Source organism: Mesocricetus auratus, unplaced genomic scaffold (genome assembly GCF_017639785.1).
Source record: "Mesocricetus auratus isolate SY011 unplaced genomic scaffold, BCM_Maur_2.0 Super-Scaffold_100691, whole genome shotgun sequence".
In the NCBI taxonomy this organism is placed as follows: Eukaryota; Metazoa; Chordata; class Mammalia; order Rodentia; family Cricetidae; genus Mesocricetus; species Mesocricetus auratus.
In genome coordinates, this window is record NW_024429267.1 from 56,075,669 (window position 1) to 56,101,044 (window position 25,376).

At 42.5% G+C, this 25,376-nt stretch overlaps 1 protein-coding gene across 1 annotated transcript in view; it reads right to left on the reverse strand.

Moving 5' to 3' along the window:
• The window catches only part of Oxsr1 (oxidative stress responsive kinase 1), a 77,044-nt gene that overhangs the window by 45,914 nt on the left and 5,754 nt on the right, over positions 1-25,376 (reverse strand). The window contains 3 exon segments of the mRNA XM_040739861.1: positions 1,579-1,720; positions 10,544-10,652; positions 14,641-14,753. Of these exon segments, the coding sequence (XP_040595795.1) occupies positions 1,579-1,720; positions 10,544-10,652; positions 14,641-14,753 (364 nt within the window).

Below are 25,376 nucleotides of genomic sequence, written 5' to 3' on the forward strand. Positions count from 1 at the left end.
AGAGAATAGGGCTGGAGAGATGGCTCAGTGGTTAAGAGCACTGGCTGCTCTTCCAGAGGACCCAGGTTCAATTCCCAGCACCCACATGGCAGCTCACAACTGTAACTTTAGTTCCAGGAGATATGGCACCTTCACACCAACACACATAAAACAAATGTAAATAAACTAGTTTTTTAAAAAAAGGAAGAGAACCGACTTAAAACATGGTAGCAGACAAGGAGGGACCCCCCCCCTTCCAGGATGTCCACAAACCCCACAGAAAGGTGCCTGAATACACACACATGTATTCCACTAGAAGCAGATGTCAGAACAATCTTTAAATTTCAAGACAGAGCCGGGCGGTGATGGCACACGCCTTTAATTCCAGCACTCGGGAGGCAGAGACAGGCGGATCTCTGTGAGTTCGAGGCTAGGCTGGACTGACAGCCTCCAAAACAATACAGAGAAACCCTGTCTCGTTAAAAAAAAAAAAAATTCAAGACAGAATTATCATTCTAGACAAGAAAAATTGGCAGTGTCTTCAGAAATCTGAGAAAAAAGCAAACATGTCAACGAACATGAAATAACAGCTAACAAAAGGAAATAGAAAAGGAAAAAATTAATCTACAAATTCAAAACAAAAAAGAAAGAAATCACACATAAAAAAACAATGGGTAGGGTATATCCAACAGCAATATAGTAAAACTGCTAAAACCCACACACAAAAGGGAAAAATAGGCTGAGAGCAGCAACAGAAAAATAACTCATGCAGGAGCATGGGAATTATACAGTTAATGCTGCCTTAATGTTGGCACAACAGTGGCCTCAAGTTAGTGAGATGCAGTGAAAGCAATAAAGTTAAAAAGCAAACAAATGAGCAAAATATTGTAAGCCAAGAATTTTATGGTGTGCCCAACTGTTTTCAGCAATGAAGAAAGAGGGCTGGAGAGAAGACTCCATGTTAGGAGCCATCTACTGCCTCTCCTGGCAGAAGATTGAGTCTGGTCACCAGGACCCACAATCAAGCAGCTCACAAGAGCCTGTAACTCCAGTCCCAGGGAATGTGATGCCTCTTCATATAGCAAGCATGCACACAGTGTGCAAACATATGTCACACACACACACACACACACACACACACACACACACACACACACACACACACAGCATAAGAACAAAATTTTAAAAACCCCATTTGCTAGCCGGGCGTTGGTGGCGCACGCCTTTAATCCCAGCACTTGGGAGGCAGAGGCAGGCGGATCTCTGTGAGTTTGAGGCCAGCCTGGTCTACAAGAGCGAGTTCTAGGACAGTCTCCAAAGCCACAGAGAAACCTTGTCTCGAAAAACAAAACCAAAAAAAAACCCCATTTGCTGAAGATGCCGCACACTGTGGTTGCAACACAGAGAGATCACGCTGGAACTGAGGCATGATCTCAACTGTTCCAAAACGGATCTGACAATGTGAAACCTTCTTTTTACTGTTTCTGGGGCTTTTCTCTGGCATCTGAACTGAAGTTGGTTGGATACTGCCTGATACGAACCAGGAAACACATGGCATTCGTGATTACAAAATAATCGTGGTGTAAGCCCCTCACGAACCTGTGAATCTGCCCGTTCTTGTGCAGGTACTCCAGTCCGTCCAGGACTTCTCGGAGGATGGTGGCAATGGTCGGCTCATCCAGGACTCCACTTCTGTGCTCCCCTTTTGCCACAATATGCTTAATAATATCCAGAACAGACCCTGAATACAGGAAACATAACCCAGTAAAAATTCTAGCTCACTCAACTATTCAAATCTAGTTTGGAACCAAAGCACATTAGAACACTTACATAAATTTTAAGAAAGGAGGAAAAAGTCACAAATATAAGGAAAATCTAAATCCAACCTAAATCACAAAGTAATCAATACTCAAGTGGTATGTTACACCAGCATGTCTTTTAGCTCTCTAATGAGAACTTGGAAGGGTTAGTATAGGATTTTAATCATCTCTGAAGACCTGGATAAACCACATCAATCAATAACATTCCGAGATATCACAAGTCAAACAATTTTTCGACCCAGACTAGACTGTGCAGTATTTTATAACTAAGAATGTAAAAATACAATTGAAATACAGGTCAAATAAATGAAGAAACACATGAAAAGTAAAAATCACATTTGTAATTGGTGATAGCTATTCTTGGCTGTCAACTTGACTACATCTGGAATTAAGCATCATCCCAAAATGGAGAGGCACACTGTGAGGAATTTGTGCTTCATTTGAAGTAGGAAGAGCTACTTCTACAGCGGCTCTTTGAGGTGAAAGACACACCTCTAATCTGGGCCACACCTCCTGTTGGAAACCTATATAAGGTGAGGAAGACGGAAGCCTCATTCGGTCTGCTGGCACTTGCCCTGCTACCGAGTTCATTCCTTCCTTGGCATCGGAGCATACTCTGGGATTCTGGCACATACTGAAGACCAGCTAAGACATCCAGCTTCGTGGACTGAACAACTACAGAATTCTAGGACCTTCTGCTAGTCATTCTAATAAATCCCCTTTCTATAGAGAGATTCATTCAATAAGCTCTGTAGCTCAAGAGAGCCCCGACTAATACAGTGATAAAGTTAACTTAAAGGCTAAAACTCTAGGATAACAAATACATAAATGGCACAGATAAGGCAAAGGTAAACATAGACATAACAGCAATTTCAGTTCTCCCTTAAGTAATGCCCAGATGGCTCATCAATCCCATTCCTCTCAGGATGGAAGATGCTGCTCCTACTCAACAAGGAGCAGGAGCAAACTCCTACACATCAGAGCACTGACAATCAAAACTACTTACCCTCAAGAAAATTGACAGACTCATAAAAATGCATAGCATTGACTCCATTTACATGCACTATTTACCACTTACACTCTCCTCCTCTCTAATGTTTCTCAAGTAAGAAAGCAAAACCACTCGGTGCCACTGAGAATTTACTGTACTGCATACTCTTACTTGACTGGCTTGAAAGAGCTAATTCCACATGCATAGGAAATGGTTGTCTAGGAGGCTGGAGGTGCAGCTCAGTGGCACAGTATCCCAGTTTCAATTCCCAAAACCAAAAGAAAAGGCTGCACTACTCACACAAGCTTCTCTTAGCTCCCACTTAAGAGCCAGTAACTTAAAACAAGTGTGGTGACTTACACTGTAATACTAGCACTTTGGAAATGCAGGAGGGTTGGGAGTTGAAGGTCATTCTCAGTTGCTTAGAGCACTCAGTCAGGGTCAGCCTGAACTGCCACAAAACATGGCCTCAAACAAAATAGTCCAGTGACTCAATAAGCTTGATCTGAGATATTAATAACAACAACAGAGCCCAAGTGCCTAAGGAAAGAACTGACAGTCAAACCCTTGTTATGGACTTCTGGAAAGCTCTAAAGCCTCGAGAACAGTCCATGAAAGACATCTATGACAGAACAGTTCGTGAAGGATCAGCAGGAGACTCACAGAAAGTCCAAACAAGGAAAGAGCACAGAGGGATGAGAAGAGGGTAATGATGTTCCTGGAAAGAGAGCACACTACAGAAATCTCAGTGCCTGCAGAACAGACACAGAAGTGATTCCCCACCTGTCTGCAGAGGCGGAGACAGGCGAATCACTGAGTTTGAGGTCTACAATAATGAATTCCAGGCCAGAGTGAGGCTGTGTGACCCACCTTAAAAGAAAAAATAAAAGAAAGCAGTCCCTACCTGGAGTTCCAGCCAGCACCATGTGAGGAGAAAAGGCGGGGAGAGAAGGAAGGACAGAAGCAGAACTCTAAATTCCCCTTCACTCTCTACTCTCCTCTCTGGAAGCCAGCCGACTGCCACCCAGGACTCCAGAAGGAGACAGGCATTTTATTCTCTCTAGAGTTAAGGAGCCAGAGAGCTTCCCAACTCCACACAATACTTCCCAGCACATTACAGGACAGCTTTCCCTTCCTTGATACTGGGATTAGCACATTACCTAGGGAGCTCAGTTCATTTCTGCTGAGTTTATTAGTCACACATTAAGCCCTGAAGCGAAGTAACCAACCCAATGAGCCCACGTGTCCACTCTTCTGAAAAAGTTAGGCCACAAGAACTATTTAGTGAAAAATAAAACTCCATGTTTAAAACTTTAACAATTTTTTTAATTTTTAAAAGACTGAAATTTCTAGGACTCAAGGGCTCAGGCAGGACTGTCATGAGTTCAAGGCCAGCCTGCACTACACACTAAGTTCCAGCTCAGCCTAGCCAATGAGATCCTGTCTCAAAACACCAAACAAAAATTAAATGAAAACTACAATGAAATTCTATTATATTATCTATAACTTGTTAGAAAATAAGACAGATAGACAATCAGGCATGATAGCACACACCTTTAATCTCAGCACTAGGGAGGCAAAGGCAGGCAGATCTTTGTAAGTTCAATAGCTGCCTGGTCTACCAGACCCCCTACCCCACCCCCACCCCCACACACATACTCATGGGGGGGGCACAACATGACGACACAGACAGACGGGGGGAGAGGGAAGAGGAGAAGGAGGGAGGGAGGGAGACAGAGACATGTTTGCTGGCTCCAAGGAACTTCTTGTCTGACATATCAGAGAAATACACTGTCTGAGTTAGGGCTTCTATGGCTGTGATAAAACACTGTCAACTTGGGAAGAAAAGGGTTTATTTCAGCTGACAATTTTCAAGTCAAACTCCACTGCTGTGGAAGTCAGGGCAGAACTCAAACAGGTCAGAAAGCAGAAAGCAGGAGCTGACACGGGCCATGGAGGGCTTTCTCATCGTACCCATGGGAGTGGTACCACCCGCAGTGAGCCTCCCACAATATCACCAGTCAAGAAAATGAAGCACAGCCTTGCCTACAGGCCAGTCCTATGGAAGCATTTTCTGGATTAAGATTCCTTTTTCCAGATAACACTGACTTGTGTCAGGCTGACATGAAAACCCACAAGCACATATACAACATAATTCAGTCACGTGATTTACTCAACACTAACTATGTAGCATCTAATTCATGGACAGTGCTTCTCAAACATTAAAGTTACACAGAAGGTTCTAGTCCTAAAAGGAAGGTGAAGACAAAACATGGTAAGCAAAGAGACTAATGATCACCACTGGGCAGCCCGGTTACCAAATTAACTGAAGAAAAGCAGCGGATCTAGACAGTTGTAGGAGTGTGAACTGTATTATGTCCTCAACCACAATCTGCAATAAATACTGTATAGGGAAACTCAGGTTTTGAACTTTAACATGCAACCTAGTAAACAAAAGAAAGAAAGAGTGGACCCCCAGGCCCTATAAACTGTCATTTTAAAGGCATTTAACAACCTACTACTTTGAGGGCAGCAATCATTAAACCACAGGCACTGCAGGCTGGGTGCAGCTCGGCTGAAAAAGAGCTAGTCTAGTAGACATGAGGCTGGCTTTGATCCCCAGCACTGCATAAACCAAGTATAGTGGTCCCTGCAACCCCAGCATTCTGATGTGCACACCAAATGAATAGGGTTCAAGGTCATCCTCAATACACAGAAACTTACAAGAGGCCAGTCTTCTATATTCTATGAAAACCTGTCTCAAAAACAAAGTTTAAAGGGAAAAATAAGGCCAGGTGGTAGTGGTGCACGCCTTTAATCCAAGTTCTTGGGAGGCAGAGGCAGGCCTATCTCTGTGAGTTTCAACGCCAGCCTGGTCTACAAGTGAGTTCCAGGACAGCTAGGACTGTTACACAAAAAAAAAACCCTGTCTCAAAAAAATTTTTTAAAAAAGGAAAAATAAAATGCAAGAATTTTTTAGAATAAAGCAAGTAAAATACTGAAAAATGAGATTTAGTACAAATTTTGTAACAAAGCAGAAAGTTAAAAATATATCTTACTTCCCAAAATAATCTGTGTGTCATCACAGCTTGAATGATATATATCAAACAGCAATGTGAGCCGGGCGTTGGTGGCGCACACCTTTAATCCCAGTACTTGGGAGGCAGAGGCAGGTGGATCTCTGTGAGTTCGAGGCCAGCCTCGTCTACAAGAGCTAGTTCCAGGACAGCCTCCAAAGCCACAGAGAAACCCTGTCTCGAAAAACAAACAAGCAAACAAACAAACAAAAAAACCCAGCAATGTGTTGTAGAATATTACTTTGAGATGTGTTTCATTTGGGCTGGAGAGATAGCTCAGCGGTTAACAGCACTGACTGTTCAATTCCCAGCAACCATATGGTGGCTCATATCCACCTTGAATGAGCTCTGATGCAATCTGCTGCCATGCAGGCAAAAGATTACTAAATAAATAAATAAATAAATAAATAAATAAATAAATAAATAAATAAGGAAAAAAAAGATGTGTTACCTTTGTTTATGCTGTGGAATATTTGTTTAATGATGCATTTACACTCTGTAAAGCTGTGCTAGCCTGCCTGCCTCAAACACCTGACTGGTCTAATAAAGAGCTGAATGGCTGTGGCTGGAGAGATGGCTCAGAGGTTAAGAGCACTACTGACTGCTCTTCCAGAGGTCTTGAGTTCAATTCCCAGCAACCGCATGGTGGATCACAACCATCTACAATTCAATCTGATGTATATGTAATAAATAAATAAATCTTAAAAAAAACTGAATGGCCAATGGCTAGGCAGGAGAAAAGACAGAATAACAGGAGGAGAAATCTAGAGGAAGAGGAGGAGGAGCAAGGGAAGGAGGAGAAGAGGATGCCAGGGGCCAATCACGCAGTAAGAAGTAAAGAAAGGTATAGAGGCAAAGGTATGGAGGCAAAAGGCAGACAGATAATTTAAGAAAAGCTGGCTAGAAATAACCCACGCTAAGGCCAGGCATTCATAACTAAGGATAAACCTCAGTCTCAGTGTGTTTGTTTGGGTGCTGGGTGGTGGCCCTCAAAGAGTAAAGAGAACCAACTACAGAGATGCAAACCCTAGGCATCCAAGGAAACCGCGGCTAACTGTCAGAATAATGGTGACAAGCGATGGCTCGGCAGTCAAGAACACTGTTGCTCTTGCAGAGAACCTAGCTTCAGGCCTAGCACCCACATGCTGGTCCTAACTGTCCTAACTTCAGTTCCAGGGGATCCAGTGCCCTGTTCTGACTTCTATGGGCAATGCACACACACGGTGTACCACATACACATAAACACATCTAACGAGGATTAAAAATTGTAAGGATATTTTTAAAAACAATAACACGGACAAAGTGAAGCAGGCTTTAGAGCCTGTTAAGTCTGTCAATCAATCAAACGAATTAATCTACACGTCACTTTCCTCACTTTGCTTTTTTGAAAATATCCTTTTTAAAAACAAACTCATGTAAAAACTTAGCAATTACCCTAGGTGATGGTGATGGTGGTGGAAGAGGAGGCGCACGCCTTTAATCCCAGCACTGGGGAGGCAGAGGCAGGCGGATCTCTGTGAGTTCAAGACCAGCCTGGTCTACAAGATCAAGATTCCAGGACAGCCTCCAAAGCCACAGAGAAACCCTGTCTCGAAAACAAACAAACAAACAACCTTAGCTATTATTCTCTCCCTTTTTCTTATAGGGATGGGGACGGAGAGGGCCTTGCCCATGCTAGACAAGCATTCTACCATTGAACCACGTCCCCAACCCTTAACAACCACTGTTGCTACTAAAATGTTTCTGAGTCATTGAGGTTTCAGAGAGCCCAAATTTTATTTCAGTGTTCCATTATAAGTCAATCGATGTCAGAAGGCTAAAATCTCACTACTACTGATTAAGCATGCAAAGTTCATCACTATTAATCAGATATGCTTCTCAGATCAAGGGATTATCCATATTTCTCTCTTAGAACATGACCAAGATGAGAACTGTTCTAAGTAACAAATACCTTACTAAGAAAACATTAAAATTGCATTTTTATAATTCTATACATAGCATTTAACGATTATAAGTACTTGCTTTCCTTCCTCTCAGATTTTTCTTCATCACTTGACTCATTTTATCTATTTACTTATGTGTGTGTGCATGTATGGACATGGTGCATGCGAGTAGACTGAGGTCAGAGGGCAACTTGCTGCTGCTCCAGCTACCTGGTTTTGAAGATCTGACACTGCAGTGTGGTACTAACAAATCGCAGAGACAAATATTTGGACAGAAAGAGCTTCACAAACATCCATAATGAGTTCTGGTGTCCTCTTCCAGCGTAAAGGCATATATGCAGATAGAGCATTCATATGCATAAAACTAAATTTCACTGTAAGTTAAAGACCAGCCAGGTCTACACAGACTCTATCTAAAACACAAAACAAATAAAAAAATTCAAAATATAAGGTGTTTTCTTATTGCTGGAAATATAATAAAATTTCTTAATGTAAATAAATATATGTAAATACATGTATATAAACATATACACATATGGTGTATTTAGTTCTAGTTTATTAAATTTTAAAAATTTAAAAAATAAAGCTGGGTGGTGGTGGCGCATGCCTGTAATCCCAGCACTCAGTAGGCAGAGGCAGGTGGATCTCTGTGAGTTTGAGGCCAGCCTGGTCAATAGAGAAAGTTCCAGGACAGCTACAGCTGTTATAAAGAGAAACCCTGTCTTGAAAAACAAACAAAAATAAGCAAACAAATAAATAAATATTCTGACTTATAAAAATCTACATATTTATATAAAGAATGATGATCAGGACGGGGTTGAAAGTATCCCAGCACTGGGTTGGAAAACTCAGACCCTGACTCAGGAGAGACAAAGAGCAAGTTAAAGAAGTCAGAGAGGACAGGATCCTTTCACAGAACAGATAATGAGCATGGAGTTGCAGAAAGGCTGGGCAAGCGCACAGGGAAGAGATGGGAGATTATGTACACATTTCCAACCATCGTCAAGTTTTTTCAAAACATCAAAAACTCTGCATTACACATTTTTGTAAATCACAAGAAAAGTTATGCTATAGGTGATCAATAACGAAAGATTCAATATTACCCATCTGTCCATACGGCAAAGAACTACACTTGACCGCCATCTTGAAAGGTGGTTGATATTAGCAACCATTACGTGAAATGGGCCTTTAACAAAGCAATCCAGTGTCTCCAGTGTGTCACTAATGGGTTAAAACAAAGAGGTAACCCTGGCTACGCTGAGAGCTTGCTGAGAGCTTCCGGCAGCAAGGGAGGGAAGCCTCCTACCCAGAAGTGTGGCGGCAGAGGCTCCACTTCTCAACCTGTGTCAGCCCATCAGCACCCGGAGCGCAGAAAGGCACTCCAATTCAGCAAACACGGAAAGTTCGGGGCTCAGACTGTTCTAATGACATGCAGTTGCTAAAGAGAAAGGCACACTGTATTCTACAGCCTCTGTCTCCCTGAAGAAGTATGAAGCGAACTACCATACCAAAACTGCAAACTAAATAAATGCGGATTCTGCAACCATACTCTGTAAACTGGAAAATTACACTCCCTTACAAAAAACAATCGCACACAGAAGTCAAGGAACATGGCATGGGAAGGCTAAGTGGCTCCATCACTCACAAGCCCTCCCAATCTCGCTACGCATTCAAACTCGGGGAGAAAGATGTATTACTATATGTAGCAAGCATGTGTCTTCAGTAAACCATAAAATAGTGTTCAGTCAGCCAGGTAGTGGTGGTGTATGCCTTTAGTCCCAGCACTTGAGAGGCAGAGGTAGATGGATCTCTGTGAGTTCCAGGACAGCCTGTCTACAAAGCAAGTTCTAGGACAACCAAGGTCAGACAACAAACCCTATCTTGAAAATCAAAAACAAAAAAAGTTCAATCTACACATGCCAAATGTCCATGTATTTGTATATATTACATATATGTTACAAGAAAAAATATGTAACTATTCCAATATTAGGGGAAATAAAGTCTTTCTGTGCAGAAGTCAGAAAATATAGGATCCCAGGGAACTGGGAGTTAGGGATGGTTGTAAGCCACCACGTGGTGCTGGAATGGAAATCAGTCCTCTGCATAAACAACTACGAAGTCATCTCTCTCCAGGCCAACAATCAACTCTTAAAATACACGTAAATGTGTGTCACTGGGGGCAGCGTGAATGCTTCAGCACACGTGAGCTCTGAAGACAGCCTGTTGGGGCAGAGCAGTTCTCCCCTCCCGCCTTTGCACAGGTCCCAGAGACAGACAGACAGACAGTCAGACAGACAGACAGACAGACAGACAGACAGACAGAGCAGCCATCTCACTGCCCTCAGCCTTTTCATTCTGCCTTTTCAGTGATCCCCGCTGAGAAGGTAAGGCTCCATGTATTTACATTTACAAAAGAAGGAAGGGGAAGGAAACTATACCAAATAAAGAGAGGCGTTGCAGACATAACAACCAAACAGAATGTGTGAAACTATTGGAGCTATACACAAGCATTTGGTTTATTTAAACTATATCTCAGTATCCTCAAATGTAAAATGTCAACAAAACCCTATCAGAATAAGAATTTTTGTTTATTTAGTTTTAGACACGATCTTATTTTGCAACTCTGGCGGTAGGAGAAGCTGGCCTTGAGCTCACAGAGATCTGTCCCTGCCCTGAGTGCGGGGAAATCTTCAGCAGATTTCCAGCCCATGGAACATAGTGGAGTGTACTCACCTCCACTCAGCAGCTTCATGACTAGCCACAGCTCGTCCTTTACCACAAAAGACGTGTAGTAAGACACAATATTAGGGTGATGGCATTGACTCATGGCTTGAATTTCTTTCTACAAAGAAGAAAATACATGGTCACTCATTAAATCCCAGCTTAAAGCATCCCCTCTAAACTGGCAAATCCAGATTTGGTTGTCCCAGGACTATGTCACAGTCTTCCCTGTGGTTTCCAAGGTACTAGTCTCTTCATGAATGGCTACAGGCCGGGCTGCATATACCTCTAACCCTGGCATTTGAGAGGAAGGAAAGACGAGATTAGAGGGCAGCCTGACCAGGATACATAGGTGAGCTCCCGTCTAAAAAGCCCTTCAATCCCAGCACAGGCAGAGGCAGGTGGGTCTCCTGAGTTTGAGGCCAGCCTGATCTACAGAGTGGATTCCAGGACAGCCATGGCTACAGAAACAAAAAAGACAAAACAAAAACAAAAACAGAAAATCTTGCCATTTCCCTCAGTCAATTCTCACTCCACTCCTTCTAGACACTGTATTAATAACTCTGAAACAGAAAGCACGCACTGTTTATCACATACTGGTATAGTACTTCAGGAGACCTCTCCATTAGGACACATTTTTACTACAAGGCATCCTTGAATAGCTATCTTGGGAAATTTGGCCCATAGAGAATAATTACTAATAAACAGAAGGTAAATTTTTTTGTCTGTCTGTTGTTTTGTCCTAGTAAAAATCTGTTCAACTAATTTTTGTAAAATGATTGTCAATCTTCACACCTAAAATAAACTGAAATTGTACAAAGTTATAAACTAAATCCAGAGTAGTGAAACCTGTGCCAAAATCTAACTCCTACATGTATCTCAGTTTATAAAATGTAAATTAACAGAGGATGATAAAATGTTTTGGAGAACCCTGAAGGAAACCAGGGACCTCTGGTCTTATCCCTGTCCCTTCTGACCTCACTCCTAAGATGTCGGCTCACAAATAACTGAATGCTTCTGTCTCTGGACCTTGAACCCTACAGTTCACTCTGCATCACATATATTACCACAGCATCTGAACTAAGCAATCTGATCTCAGTGGAGGCATTTTTAACATTTTCCAGAGCATCCAGGTTTGTCAGGGGCTGCTACTGATGCTCCTTTCTTTTCTTGCTTTTTTTTTTTCATTAAAAAGGCAAAATAACAGCTTTGTTTTTCCGGATGGGATGAGTCTCAGACTAGAAGCCCAAGGCCCCTAACTTCAAAGAGCCTTGCACGCCTTCTCCCGTCCAGCACGTAAACACTGCACGTACATAAGAGCTTACTTGTCTGGCTCTGCTAGACTGAGGGCTACATGAAGGCCAGGACTTAGAACCGGATCCCCACATGTGATGGCACATGCACGCAGTGCTAGCACCTGGGAGGGAAGGTGAGAGGAATAAGAGAGTCTAAGGACAGATTCAGCTGCACAGAGGGCTTTTAATACATATTTATTTATTTATTTTTCATGTGTGAGTATTTTGCCTGAATGTAAGTCTGTGCACCATATGCATGCCCGGTGCCTCTAGAGGTCAGAAGAGGGTGTCAGACCTCCTGGAACTGGAGTTAGGAATGATGGTGAGCCACCACGTGGATTGAGCAAGTTGAACCTGGGTCCTCTGAAAGAGCAGTCAGAGCTTTTAAGCACTGAACGATTTCTCCCGCTCCCTTCTTAGCTCTTAAGGACACCTGGGCTACAAAAAGATTCTAGCTCATAAAGTAATAATTAATTATTAAATTCTGTTTTCCCAGCCATCATGGAGCTGTAAACTTAGAAGTAGAGTACTTGCCTAGCATGTGCGCACACACACACACACACGCACACGCACAGACGCCCGCTTAAATTAGAACTTGCACTGTTTTCTTCATTCTTATTGTGCACCCGTGCACCCATCAGGTCCGAAGAGGACATGGATTACCTGGAGCTATTAGTTACAGGCAGGGCAGTTGAGAGCCACCTGACTTAGACCCTAAGGCCTTAACTAAGGTGCTCTGGAAGGGCAGCAGCTCAGAACCACTGAGTCATCTCTCCAGCTCCTGAACATATTGCCTAGCTATTTTCTGCACTACCCCACAACACGCACACACACGAAACCATAAGCTCAATGAAAACTACAAGCATTCTTTGCATTTATCACTGTGGCACACATATACCTCTAATAAATAATATCTGTGGAATGAAAGAAATCTTACAGTGCTTTATACAGCTTTTAATTTATTCATGCTTTATATATTTGGTATAGATTTTTAAATCCTTTAAAATGATCAATGAAGTACTCCATAAATGATAATGAAGTACTCCATAATTGCTATTTTTTCATCTTTTCTACTTAAATGCAAATTTATTTACAGAAAAGATCTTGTACATATTTTGCAAGCCCTAAAGTCACCAGCAGGGACTTTTCAAGGCTCCTTAATGTCTAAAAACTCAGGGAAAAAAAAGGAAGACAGAAGAAGGAACTAAGTAGGCACCTGCCTCTTAACAGCTATATGAGCTGTCATGTGTATGTGCATATACAGGAAAGATATGTGCATATAAAAAGGATCAAGAAGATTAGCATGTACAGGACAAATTAGTAAGGATATTAAATGTTACAAGAATCAACAGGAAAAACCAGCAAGGCAAGTGTGGTCAAAGAAGTCTCCTTGGAGGAAATGTACCTCATTTTAGCTATACAGACTGGGAAAAAGAAGCAGTTAAGAGATGAAAGGTAAGAGGCCTCCCAACTCAGTATTAAGAAATTAAAGCACAACTACTGAGTCCCATTCCCAGCCCCATAGTAACATTTAAATATGGTAAAATATGTGAGTCCCAACACAGTCAGGCTACACAGTGAAACCCCGTCTTAAAAAAAAAAAAACAACGTAAACTCTCAAAATAAATTAAAACCCTGCACAGTGGTATATCTCTTTTAAGGCAGAACTCAGGTGGCAGAAGCAGGTGAGTCTAAGAACCAGTCTGACCTATGTAGAGAGTGAAAGGTTCAGACATTACACTCGCCTGCCCTGCTACCTGGCAGGATTCACTCAGGCAGCACTCTGGCCAGCCCAGAGTTCCATGAGAACCAGTCTGCAAGCAGGTGTAAAGGACCCCTTTAAAGGACAAACCCTGCCCACTTACTCTCTCTAGTCTTCCTCTCTCTCATCATCTCATCCTCCCTCATCATCTCTCTCTCTCTGTCATGTCCGTCTCCCCCCTTTCAGTCTCGCTATAATAAACTATGATTAATATGCTCTCCCATGGCTTCTGCTCCATCCATCATGCCAGTCCTTATTCCATAATTAACAACAGTGTTCCAGGGCAGCTGGAGCTACATAGTGAGACTCTGTCTCAAAAACTAAAAGTTTCTAAAATAAATAAAAAGAGGTATAGAGCCCATTCCACCTCTTATCTTTCACCAGTATGCATAACACAAACTGATGTTTCTCTAAAGCCAGTATCTTTTAAAAGATTCTTGCCCAGGAATCACAAATCCACGTATTACTTAAAGAAATAAGAACTAAATAACGACCACTATACTAATAATCACAAGCAGCAATCATATAATACTAGAACACATGTTCAATAGACTATATTCAATGGATACTACACATGTATTTACTAAACCTACATAAACACAGACAGAGCAAATCACAAAAATGCTAATAAATTTAAATACTCAGTCTAAAGAAATATGTATCAAATGTTAACCTCAGAGTAATAAGATTGTAACTTCTTTTAACTTTGATTTTATAAATTTTATAATAATCATTTACTAGTGAAATCACCTTTCAGGAGAAACTAAAGATATCCTTTAACATAAACCACAAGAGCATGTCTCTCCACTTAAGAAACATGAGCTATGGGGGCTGCAGGGGTGGCTCAGCATTAAGAGCACCAACTGCTCTTCCTGGGGACCTGGGTTCAATGCCCAGCACCCACATGTCAGCTCACGACTGTCTGTAACTCCAGTTCCAGAGGATTCGACACCCTCACACAGACATACATGTAGGCCAAACACCAATGCACATAAAAATAAATAATTCTTTAAAAAAGGACAAAGATAGAAAGAAATATGAGCTATGCATACCAGGAGTTCATCCATGCTAGTCTGACACTTCTCAAGGTTTATCCGTTTGATTGCCACTTTCTCCTTTTTGGGGGCACAATAAGCTGCTTGGACCACAGCAGTTGCTCCACTCCCTGAAAACAAATACATAATCAAATAATTAATTAAACAAACAAATAGAGCGCACCATTTGAATCACCACAGTTTAGTGTAAGCAGTGAAGATTAAGCCTATCTTGCCCCACATGAGGAGAAATGCCCTAGAGAGCTGGTGACCCTCAGGGCTGACAATAAGGCTCAGCAGGGAAAGCTCCCACCTGACAGCCTGAGTTCACACCCAAGATCCACATGGTCAAAGGAGAGACCTGAACCCAAAACTATGTCCTCTGACCTCCACACTCACACCATGGCATCTGGGCACCCACACCCCACACCCTCCCACACACGCATACAAAACAAATGAAAATGTAGTTTAGAATTAAAAAGCAAAAACCACCCTCAGCAATTTCATGTCTATAGCCAATAAATAACAGTACAAAACAATTGCAAAGTGTTAGGATTCTAGTTCTAAAGTATGATAGACAGCATAGGCCCATACTCCCTATTCTCCAAATACAAGTAAATGCCATAAACACAACTGACAAATAATCACCGAAGGGCTTTGGAAGGTATACAAAGGAGGCAGAGCACCCAGGGACCCAGGACTAGGAAGGCCCATGGTGAGCACTTCCCTTCCCGCTCCCAGATGTTTCAGACTGGACAACAGACGGGTCTGCTGATGGGGATGCTCTTCTGTATATCTGTTTCTCTTATTGGCTAATGAATAAAACACTGATTGGCTGGTTGGCCAGATAGGAAGTGATGTACCTGGGCAGAAAGAGGATATAAGCAGGGACAAACAGGAAATTGCTCTTCTCTGCCAAGACACTGAGCAGTCAAGATGTAGCCGACAAAGGAGTTGCAGGTTTGGCATTCCCCAATAAGTTAAGACCATGTGGAAATACTTAGATTAATAGAAATGTGTTAATCATTAAGACAGAGCTAACCAATAAGAAACCAAAGTCAACGGCCAACAGTTTCATAATTAATATAGCATCTGTGAGCTTATGTGGAGCAGAAAAGGGCAGGATCTGCCGCACCAGAAACTCACATTACAGTCTGCACTCCAGAGCTACCAAGTAAGGACAGACAGATAGATGCACAGGCAAGCCAACAAACTAGAAAAGCCTGCCCTCTGGCTACAGATCTGTGGAAAGGCAGCTCAGCACAGACCTAGTAGGTCAAAATATTCCTCAGTCCTCATCCAGGACACGGACTGGCCCAAATGACCCAACAGCAGCATAAACATGGCCCTCACCTTCAACAGTGGCAGGCAGTTCAGCCCCGTCTGTACCTCCAGCAATGCCAAGCCGGAGATCAGGACAGTGCAGGACAGATCCTGCACTGGAACTACAGAGGCGTCAGAGCCGTATCACAAGAGCCCTGAAAACTAAATTACCAACGGCATTACAATTCCCGGGGGTAAGACAGAAAGATGTACACTAAACCAAAATAGAACAACTGCTTGCCAAAATACAAGAGTTAAATAGGATCAAGAGTCTGCCAACATAATAATAACTCAGATGTCCAGGACGAGGTTAAAATGGCATGAGGCTAGATGTGGTGGTCGTGCGCACCTGTAATCCCACCACTTAGGAAGAGGCAGAGGATCAGTTCAAAGTCATCTTTGGCTCCATGACAAGCCTGGGCTACATGAGAATATCATAAAATAACAGTAAGTTCTCAATGAAGAAATCATGGAGGGGTGCCACAGCTGGGAAAGATGCTTGCTGCCAAGCCTGAAAACCTGAGTTCTAGTCACAGGACCCACCCACATGGAGAAAAGTGACCCCCAGAATCTGTCCTCTGACCTCTACCCAGGCACATCTTAAGATGGGAATATTATTCTGAATCATCCGGATGGGCTCAATGTAAATAAAGGATCCATGTAAGTGAGAGGAGGCAGCAGCTCCTCAGTCAAGGCTCGAAGTGATGTAACCCTGAGCCAGAGACGGATACTGACACAAACTAAAGCAAGGGTAAACCTAAAAAAACAGTAGGCTAAGTAAGGGAGGTCTAGCATCTACGACCCATATTACCAGATTCCCTTTTTATAAAATGTTCAGAACACACAAATCCAGAGACAAAATCATGGTTGCAAGGAGTTGAAAATGAGGAGTGGAAGTGACTACATCATAAGGTAGGTTTATTCTTGTTGATTATTACAAGACATCCTAAATGCAAAAAAAAAATCAAATAGACATTTTAAAATGGTAACTTTTAGTCAGGTATGGTGGCATACACCTTTAATCCCAGAACACAGGAGGCAAAGGCAGAAAAATCTATGTGAGGTTAGCCTGGTCTACAGAGCCAGTTCCAGAACAGCCAGGACCACATAAAAAAAGACCCTGTCTCAAAAAACAAATAAATAACTTTAATCTTATTTTTTTAGAATACTACAACCATAAGGCAAGCAGTGGTGGCACACACTTTAGTTCCAGCATTCAGAAGGCATAAGCAGGTAGATCTCTGTGAGTTTGAGGCCAGCCTGGTCTACAAAGAGAGTTCCAGACAGCCAGGGCTACACAGCAAAACACTGTCTCGAAAAACAAACAAACAAAGCCGTTACCTCCATGAAAAGAGCACGGAACAACGCTTCAAAAACAATAAAAACTTAGCCCCATGCAGAAAGTGAATGGGTAATCTTAAAAAAGTTTTTGTTGGTTGGTTTCCCCTTCCTCCCCACCCCCACTCCCAAAAACAAAGTTCAAGGCAGTATCAAGCCCTTTAAGGCTGTGGAAGTTAAACAACAAATTGAATCTCACTCTTTCTCTTCACCTACCCCAGCCATCCAGTCTCTCTCCTCCCCTCTCTGTCCCATCAGTTGCATTCCTGACAAGGATTATTTTTAAATCTTATTTAGGTGAAATCCTCCGTCCCCTAAGAATGAAGTGTGCATTTTTAAGTCACTCCTCAGACCTCTGAATTACAGCGTCTACTTGCATACTGCACAAGTATCTGCTAACTGAACATATTAGCTCATTTTTCATGGGCTGAATAAATTTAGCACTACCTTCATACAAGTAACATGTCTTTCTATTAATTCACCTGATGTCTTTTCGAAGCCTGACTCAAAAGTCACCTATTTTCAAGAACTACTACTGAATGGATTAAAATTCCCACTACAGCTCCACTACTAGTGGCAGGGTAAATTTCCATTTCCCAACCCCATGCCTGGCAGAAATGTTCAATCTGTGAGCTACTACTCACCTATTTACTCGGTACATCAGGCTAGCTATTTAAACTGTTCAAACACATGTGTCAAGTATCATCTGGTCTAGAGTGAGCTTATTAAGGTTCAAAAGTACTTGAACCTTTACCAAAACATAGAAGGGCAAATTATCCCTGCCAGCTCTCCATCCTTTACACATTTCACAGAAATTACATGGGTTCCACCCCTGCAATGTTTTAATCACTTGTATGACCATACACTAAACATTCTCTTGTACAATAAGTCCCAGATGGAAAACATTAAACACTACAGGGAAGGTGCTCATTAAATCCTCTCTCCTCCTTCTCTAGTCTCTCATCTTCCTCTAAATATAAAGCAATTTCAGGAAAATGCTGGAGAGTGGGGAGGAAAAAGGCTCTATGCGTTGCATAGTAACTGCACTAATAGAAACAGTCCTCAAAACGCAGAACAACGTTACCCAGACTCCCGTATAACAAGCACTGACTTTTCGGCAGAGTTTGACTTTAGCAAGAGTCCAAATCAACTTGTAGAATGGCTTGGGAAGATAGCTCCATCCATAAAGCGCTTGCCACACTAGCATGAGACCCTGGGATCAGAAACCCAGAACCCCGTGAAAGCTGGGCGGAGGCAGCACATGCAGCAGTCCTAGTTCTGGGCAAACAAGCGACGGGGGTCTCTGGAACCCACTGGCCAGCTGGTCTTGTTGGATCAGGGCCCCAGGTTCAGTAATGACCAGGTCTCAAATACAAGGAGAACTGAAGAAGTCAGCATACAAGGACAACTACCCTTCACACGCACACACACCACACAAAGAAAACTGTTGAAAATGATTTATGCAGTTGGATGTTTGGTCAGCATGTATGTCAGTGCACCATGTGTGTGCAGTGCCCACAGAGGCCAGAAGAGGGCGTCAGATCCCCTGGGACTGGAGTCACAGATGGCTGTGAGCTGCCATGTGACGTGAGGGCTAAGAATCAAACCTATGTCCTCTACAATCAATGTTCTTAATCACAGAACCATTTTCTCAGTCCTCCCCAAATCATAATAGTAACAATAATAACCCTGAGACGCATACAATACTTAAGATGAGGCAAGTACATGGCACTGGAGTGACTAAGGAAGCAATGATTAAACCTATGTCCTCTACAATCAATGTTCTTAATCACAGAACCATTTTCTCAGTCCTCCCCAAATCATAATAGTAACAATAATAACCCTGAGACGCACACAATACTTAAGATGAGGCAAGTACATGGCACTGGAGTGACTAAGGAAGCAATGTCCTGCTCTGACTCTGTTTTGTGCTTGCTTAGACAGGTCTCAGCCCTCTACACCTTCCCAACAGCCATGCGTGCCTTGGCCATACATCTGAGAGCCCCATGGTCTTGACCAGGGTCCAGACATGTTAGCCAAACTAATTAAAGTAATAACTAAAAAAGATAGAAGTAAAAAAATATTGCTGTGTGAGTTCGAGGCCAGCCTGGTCTACAAAACTAGTCTAAGACAGCCAGGGCTACAGAGAAACCCTGTCTTGAAAAACTTTAAAAAATAATTGTGATGTTACAGTTGAAATAATGACTATGTTCTGCCAGGAATAAACATTTCAAAGCTAATTTTACCCTAAATTAACTTCAATGTAAATTATCTTTGTGGGCTTTGCCTTTAAAGTGCTATACCCCCAGAGCGTGGTCACTGAGACTTTTCTTGGTCTGGCCATTAATGGACAAAAATGTTAAGTGGATTAATCAGTATGGTTGTCAAGCACTGTCTCAGTGGATCACTTCTACAATCTCAAGTGTGCACCAGGGTAAGACCGGAGGATCGTGAGTTCCCTTTTAAAGGAACTTAGTGAATGTGCACAGGTGGTGCTCTTAGTGGCTCCAGCTGAGGGTGTATCCTGTCAGCACCCCAAAGACAGGCCAGTACAGATGCCTGAGTACTGACAAGTACTACAGCTCACAGCTCAGTGATAGGGCACTTGTGTAACATGAAACCCTAAAGGGCTAAGATATAGGAACAGAATGACAAAATCTACGAGATACGACTTCAGCACCTATTAAGATAGTTAAATCAAAAGGAGAAAAATGGGGGTTGGGAATAAATCACTGCTAAATAAAGTACCTGCCTAGCAAGTTACTTTACAATTCAGAAGAGTCGGCTGCCATCGTCAACTACTTGAAGGCAACAGGACACACCTATTTCCACACCTTTCCAGTGGAACTATCGTAGCTTATATTCTCCTCCACACCTGAAGCAGTGACCCTGCCTTTTGGGCATGGTTACAGGTGTGGACCTGGCCGGTTAAAGAGAAAGGATTGGGGCTCCTGGGAAGGCCCTTCCAGTTGGAGAGCATCTGGGAGACAGTGTCTGCATCCTTGGAGCAGGAACATCATGACTGCCAGTCACTTGTTTTCTGTGTAAATTCTTTCCCCAAATAAACATCTATTACTCTACCGGGTCTGGCTAATTCATTACAACCCACCTATAAACTATAGATGCTTTTTTTGTATTTAACTTACCAGAAAAGATTATCAGATTCATCTGTGTTGCCTTCTCTTTAGTGGTTTACCTTTATCAGTTCATCTGTCTAATAAAATACAAAATGAAATAAAACTATCCCACAGACTATCACTGAAGTGTGCTGCAATTAGCTTTAAAGGCTGAGAATCTTTTACGAGGCCTTGAGTACAAAAAGGATAGGCAAAGTGACAGTGATTTAGACTCACTTCTACGTACAAAACTATACAGAAAATGTAAGCCCTCTCCTGCTATTAGTGAGAGAAGCCACTGTGTGGTTCTTGGAAACAGGTAATTGAAGGAAGTTATTGTGGGGAGAAGAATTTCCAAATCACAGAAGACACAATGACTCTTCTACACAGTCTGTTTAATTAAACAATCACACGTCTACATTATGTGCTACTAGTGATAAAGCTATTTTTCCAAGTGTATTTGCTAGTGGTATTCTAATCTATCTCTGAATAATTTAAACTGACTAACTGTAAACAAAACCTGAAATGCTAGCCCAAACTATATTAATGTTATATCTACGTAAGCAAAAACATGATGGGGTTGAAACCTAGAGCTAACGCTCACAGGGAATGCCTTCCAACCCTCCCAGAGGATGCCTGCAACCAACCGGGGGTAATACTGAACCCTACAATGATGTTTTTACTCTTACACATAATTATGATAGTTTAATCTCAAAATGAAGCACAATAAGATGCAAAAAATAACAAATGTAAAGAGTAATTGCAACAATATAAAATTTCCAGATTCACAATTTTACAGATGCAAAGTCCTTTCTCAACATATTCCTTAGAAACTCCAACTATGATATGATTTTATCATTGCTGTTTTGTTTGCGACAGTTTCTTACAGCTTAGGCTATCTCTGGACTCTGTAACAAAGGATAAACATGAACTCCTAACCCTCCAGTTCTACCTCTCCAGTACTTATGGTCACAGAAAGGAGCCACCATCTTCAGCTCTGATTTTTTTTTCTTTTTAAGACTTTCCGCCTTGGAGATGGGTGGGCATGCTATACCTCTAATGATAGCCTTGAGAGGCAGAAGAATCTTGAATTCAAGGTCAACCTGTCGTGTGTGTGTGTGTGTGTGTGTGTGTGTGTGTGTGTGTGTGTGTGTGTGTACACAAAAGCTGCAGATGAAGCTTGTATGTTTTGCTGTCAAGGAAGTCCTCTGTGGCTCTCTTTGGCATGTATGTGAGAACTGCCAGCACCACTGTTTTTGTTGGCGCTAATCCTAAGGGCTAGCTACCACACACTGAGTACAGTACCACATGGTTTCCAAAGGGAGCACCTGCTGACAGAAAAGGCAGCACGGACACACGGGACAACCACATCCAGTAGTGAGGGCTGCAGCCAGTCTCTGCGTTACTCAGAAAAGCTACAGAGAAACCCTGTCTCAATCAATCAGTCTGTCTGTCTGTCTGTCTGTCTGTCTGTCTGTCTGTCTTTCTTTCTTTCTTTCTTTCTTCAGGTGTCTGGTGATAATAGGTAACTAAAACCTGAAAAATAAAAGGCATAGATATACAGATAATGGAATGGTTTTAACTTAGTTCTCATCCTTAACACACAAGTTCACTAACTATGAATGAACAATGAAATAGCAAACTAAAATGCATCAGTTCATCTAGAATTATCTTTTTATTATTAGCGTGTGTGTGTGTGTGTGTGTGTGTGTGTGTGTGTGTGTGTGTACACATGCAGACTCTAGATCAAATGTCTCAGTGGGCATGTGGAGGTCAAAGGACAACTTATAGGGGTTTGTTCCCTGCTTCCACCAAGTGGATTTGAGGCTCAAACTCTAGTTGTGTGAGGAAAAACACCTGAAGAGAACTGTCTGCAGAGACGGATTAAATCTCAGGGCTGTGGAGAGACTGGAGTGCTGCAGGTCCAAAAGCTAATGACCTTGTCCTGAGCAGTGCTAGCCCTCTACAACAGCCAATTCTTTGCCTACCTCAGTGCCTGAACTATTAACTTAGCAGACCATTAGCTTCCACCAAGCCAAAGCTAAGAATGCCATCAGCCTTGCACCTACAGAAAGAAAAGCTCCATCTTCTGCCCTCGCCTCTCTCACCAATGCGCTTTAAGATGGCCTTGATTTACAGCTCCCTTTGCTCTGTAAAACCAGGAGAGGGCTTCCACATTGGAACACAGATTTTTGAAGTAACCTAAATACATATTCCCAGGCAATGGTTACTCAAAATGGCCCCAGAAAAGCCTCTCTCACTCCCTTTAAGATGAGAGGTGGTAACTTTCGTGTCAACACTCGCCAGGCTTGGCAGCAAGCACCTTCACCCGCTGATCCGTAACACTGCCCTATGATGATCTTTTTGTCACTCCACGTTTAGTGAATAAGTCCCTATAAGCAATACATCAATTAGGCTCTGGCATGATTCAGTGAATCAAGGACAAAGCGCTGGAGTTTTACCATTTGATGGTAAGAGACCTGCAGCTTCAGTCCTAACAAGCACTTTTATCCATATTTATAGGATTTTCCCAAAACAAATATTCAAACATTTCAAAGTTATAACATAAAGCACTATGACACTACTAATTCAGACTAGCTGATAGTGTTTTCATTAGAAAAACAATTACAACACGGAAAACAGCAATTAATAACAAATAGGATAGGAAAGAATATCCAAAAATCCTAATTATTGACTAGTCTCTAACATTTTAAGAGAATACAGCACAGGAGGACTGGAGGCAAATTCTAGATATTCTTTGACAGAACCTTAAAGCAGTGAGCGTTCCTTTCAACCACAAGTTTATTCGCACGGTTTCCCCATGGCTGTCTTAGCATAAACAAAGTAAGTGCTGCACAGGGCAAGACTGCCATTAGTTATTAGTGTAACAGCTAAAGCAGTCATTTCACGGAAACACACAGGCATGGGATAAGAAGTGCCCTCACAAGTCCTTTGCAAGGGTGGAGACAACCACCTCAGTATCCACCGCTCGCGGATTTCCCTGTGCATCCTCAAGCCCAGCTTTTACCTCCTCCCACCTCTGTAACTTCAGGATCAGAGTATGTCACACACTAAACATGCCACTTTACACAGTGGGATGAGCTGTCTCAAAAAAAGCCTTTCATAAGAAAAGAACCAGTTGAAGACGATGACAGGAGTGGGAGGGGAGGGGAGGGGAGGGGAGGGGAGGGGAGGAGGACAGTGAGGTCCTGTGACAGCAGGAGAGAAGACTACCTGGGAGGTTGGGCACCAGTGAAGAGAAGGGGCAGATGGCACTGAGTGCCGTGGTGGTTTACTGAGAATGCCCCCCCACAGGCTCTAAAACTTGACTACTCAGCCCAGTTGGTGGGACTGTTCAGGAAGGATGAGGAGGTGTGGCCTAATTAGAAGAGGTGGGCTCTGAGTTTTCAAGATCCATAGTATCTCAGCTTGGTGATGGTTGTCTCAAGAAGAAAACTCTTGAGATGATTCAGAGGTTAAGAGCACTGGCTGCTCCACCAGAGGTCCTGAGTTCAATTCCCAGCAACCATCTATAATGAGATCTGGTGCCCTCTTCTGGTGTGTATGCATACACGCAGACAGAACACTATACATAATAAATAAATCTTTTTTAAAAAGAGGGGATGCCGGGCGGTGGTGGCGCACGCCTTTAGTCCCAGCACTCGGGAGGCAGAGGCAGGCAGATCTCTGTGAGTTCGAGGCCAGCCTGGGCTACAGAGTGAGTTCCAGGACAGACTCCAAAACAATACAGAGAAACCCTGTCTCAAAAAACCAAAAAAAATAAAAATAAAAAAAAATAAAAAGAGGGGATGCTGGAGAGGTGGCTTAGAGGTTAAGAGCACTATTTGCTCTTCCAGAGGTCTTGAGTTCAATTCCCAGAAACCACATGGTGGCTCACAACCATCTGTAGTAAGATCTGGTGCCCTCTTCTGGCCTGCAGGAATACATGCAGACAGAAAACTGTACATAATAAATAAATCTTTAAAAAAAAAAAAAGCCAGGGGAGTTGGTGGCACACACCTTTAATCCCAGCACTCGGAAGGCAGAGGCAGATGGATCTCTGTGAGTTTGAGGCCAGCCTGATCTACAAGACTTAGTTCCAGGACAGTCTCCAAAGCCACAGAGAAACCCTGCCTTAAAAAAAAAAAAAAAGTAAACTCTCAGCTACTGATTCAGCACCATGACTGCCTGCCTGCTGCCTCCAATGGTTGTGGCCTCTAACCCTCTGGAACTGTGAGTCCCCAAATTAAATGTCTTTTGGTTTGCTTTTGATTTTTGGAGACAGGGTTTCTCTGTCTGAACAGTCCTAGCTGTCCTGGAACTCTCTGTAGACCAGACTGGCATCAAACTCACAGAGATCCGCCGACCTCTGTATCCGCAGTGCTGGGATTAAAGGTGTGCGCCACTACTGCCTAGCCTTCTTTTACAAATCACCTTGGTCATGGCGTTTAGTCATAGCAACAGAAAAGTAACGAAGACATGTAAAAGTTGATAAATAAAAGCAAAGTATGTCCCCTGGCTCTCCCAACACATGACTACACACATCACCACATCCTTGCAGTTATGGAGAATTGCTTGAGAGTCTACATTTGGAAATCATGGTTTTAAAGATTTAAATGTGTAGCCAATGAAAAACTCAAACATTAAAATGATGAGGAGAAAATAAAGAATAAAGCTACTGAGTTGACTTTGTCAAAGCTGGGTGAATATCAACCAAAGTCAAATCTCAAAGCCAGTCTAATTTTTCCAGTTTTTAGATCTAGCATGCAGTAAGCAGTCATTACTGAGAGTTTCAGATGACAACAACAGCCTCATGGCACAGTCTTTTCTTGCCTAGGTTGTTTCTGCCAGGCTGGTTTGTTTCTGTCACCATACTGTAGCATTAACAATACCAGTGTCAGGGCCTTATACAGGTATATTATCATGTCTACCATAAATCCCTGATCCACCAAAACTTGAATGAAACCTGAAAAGGAG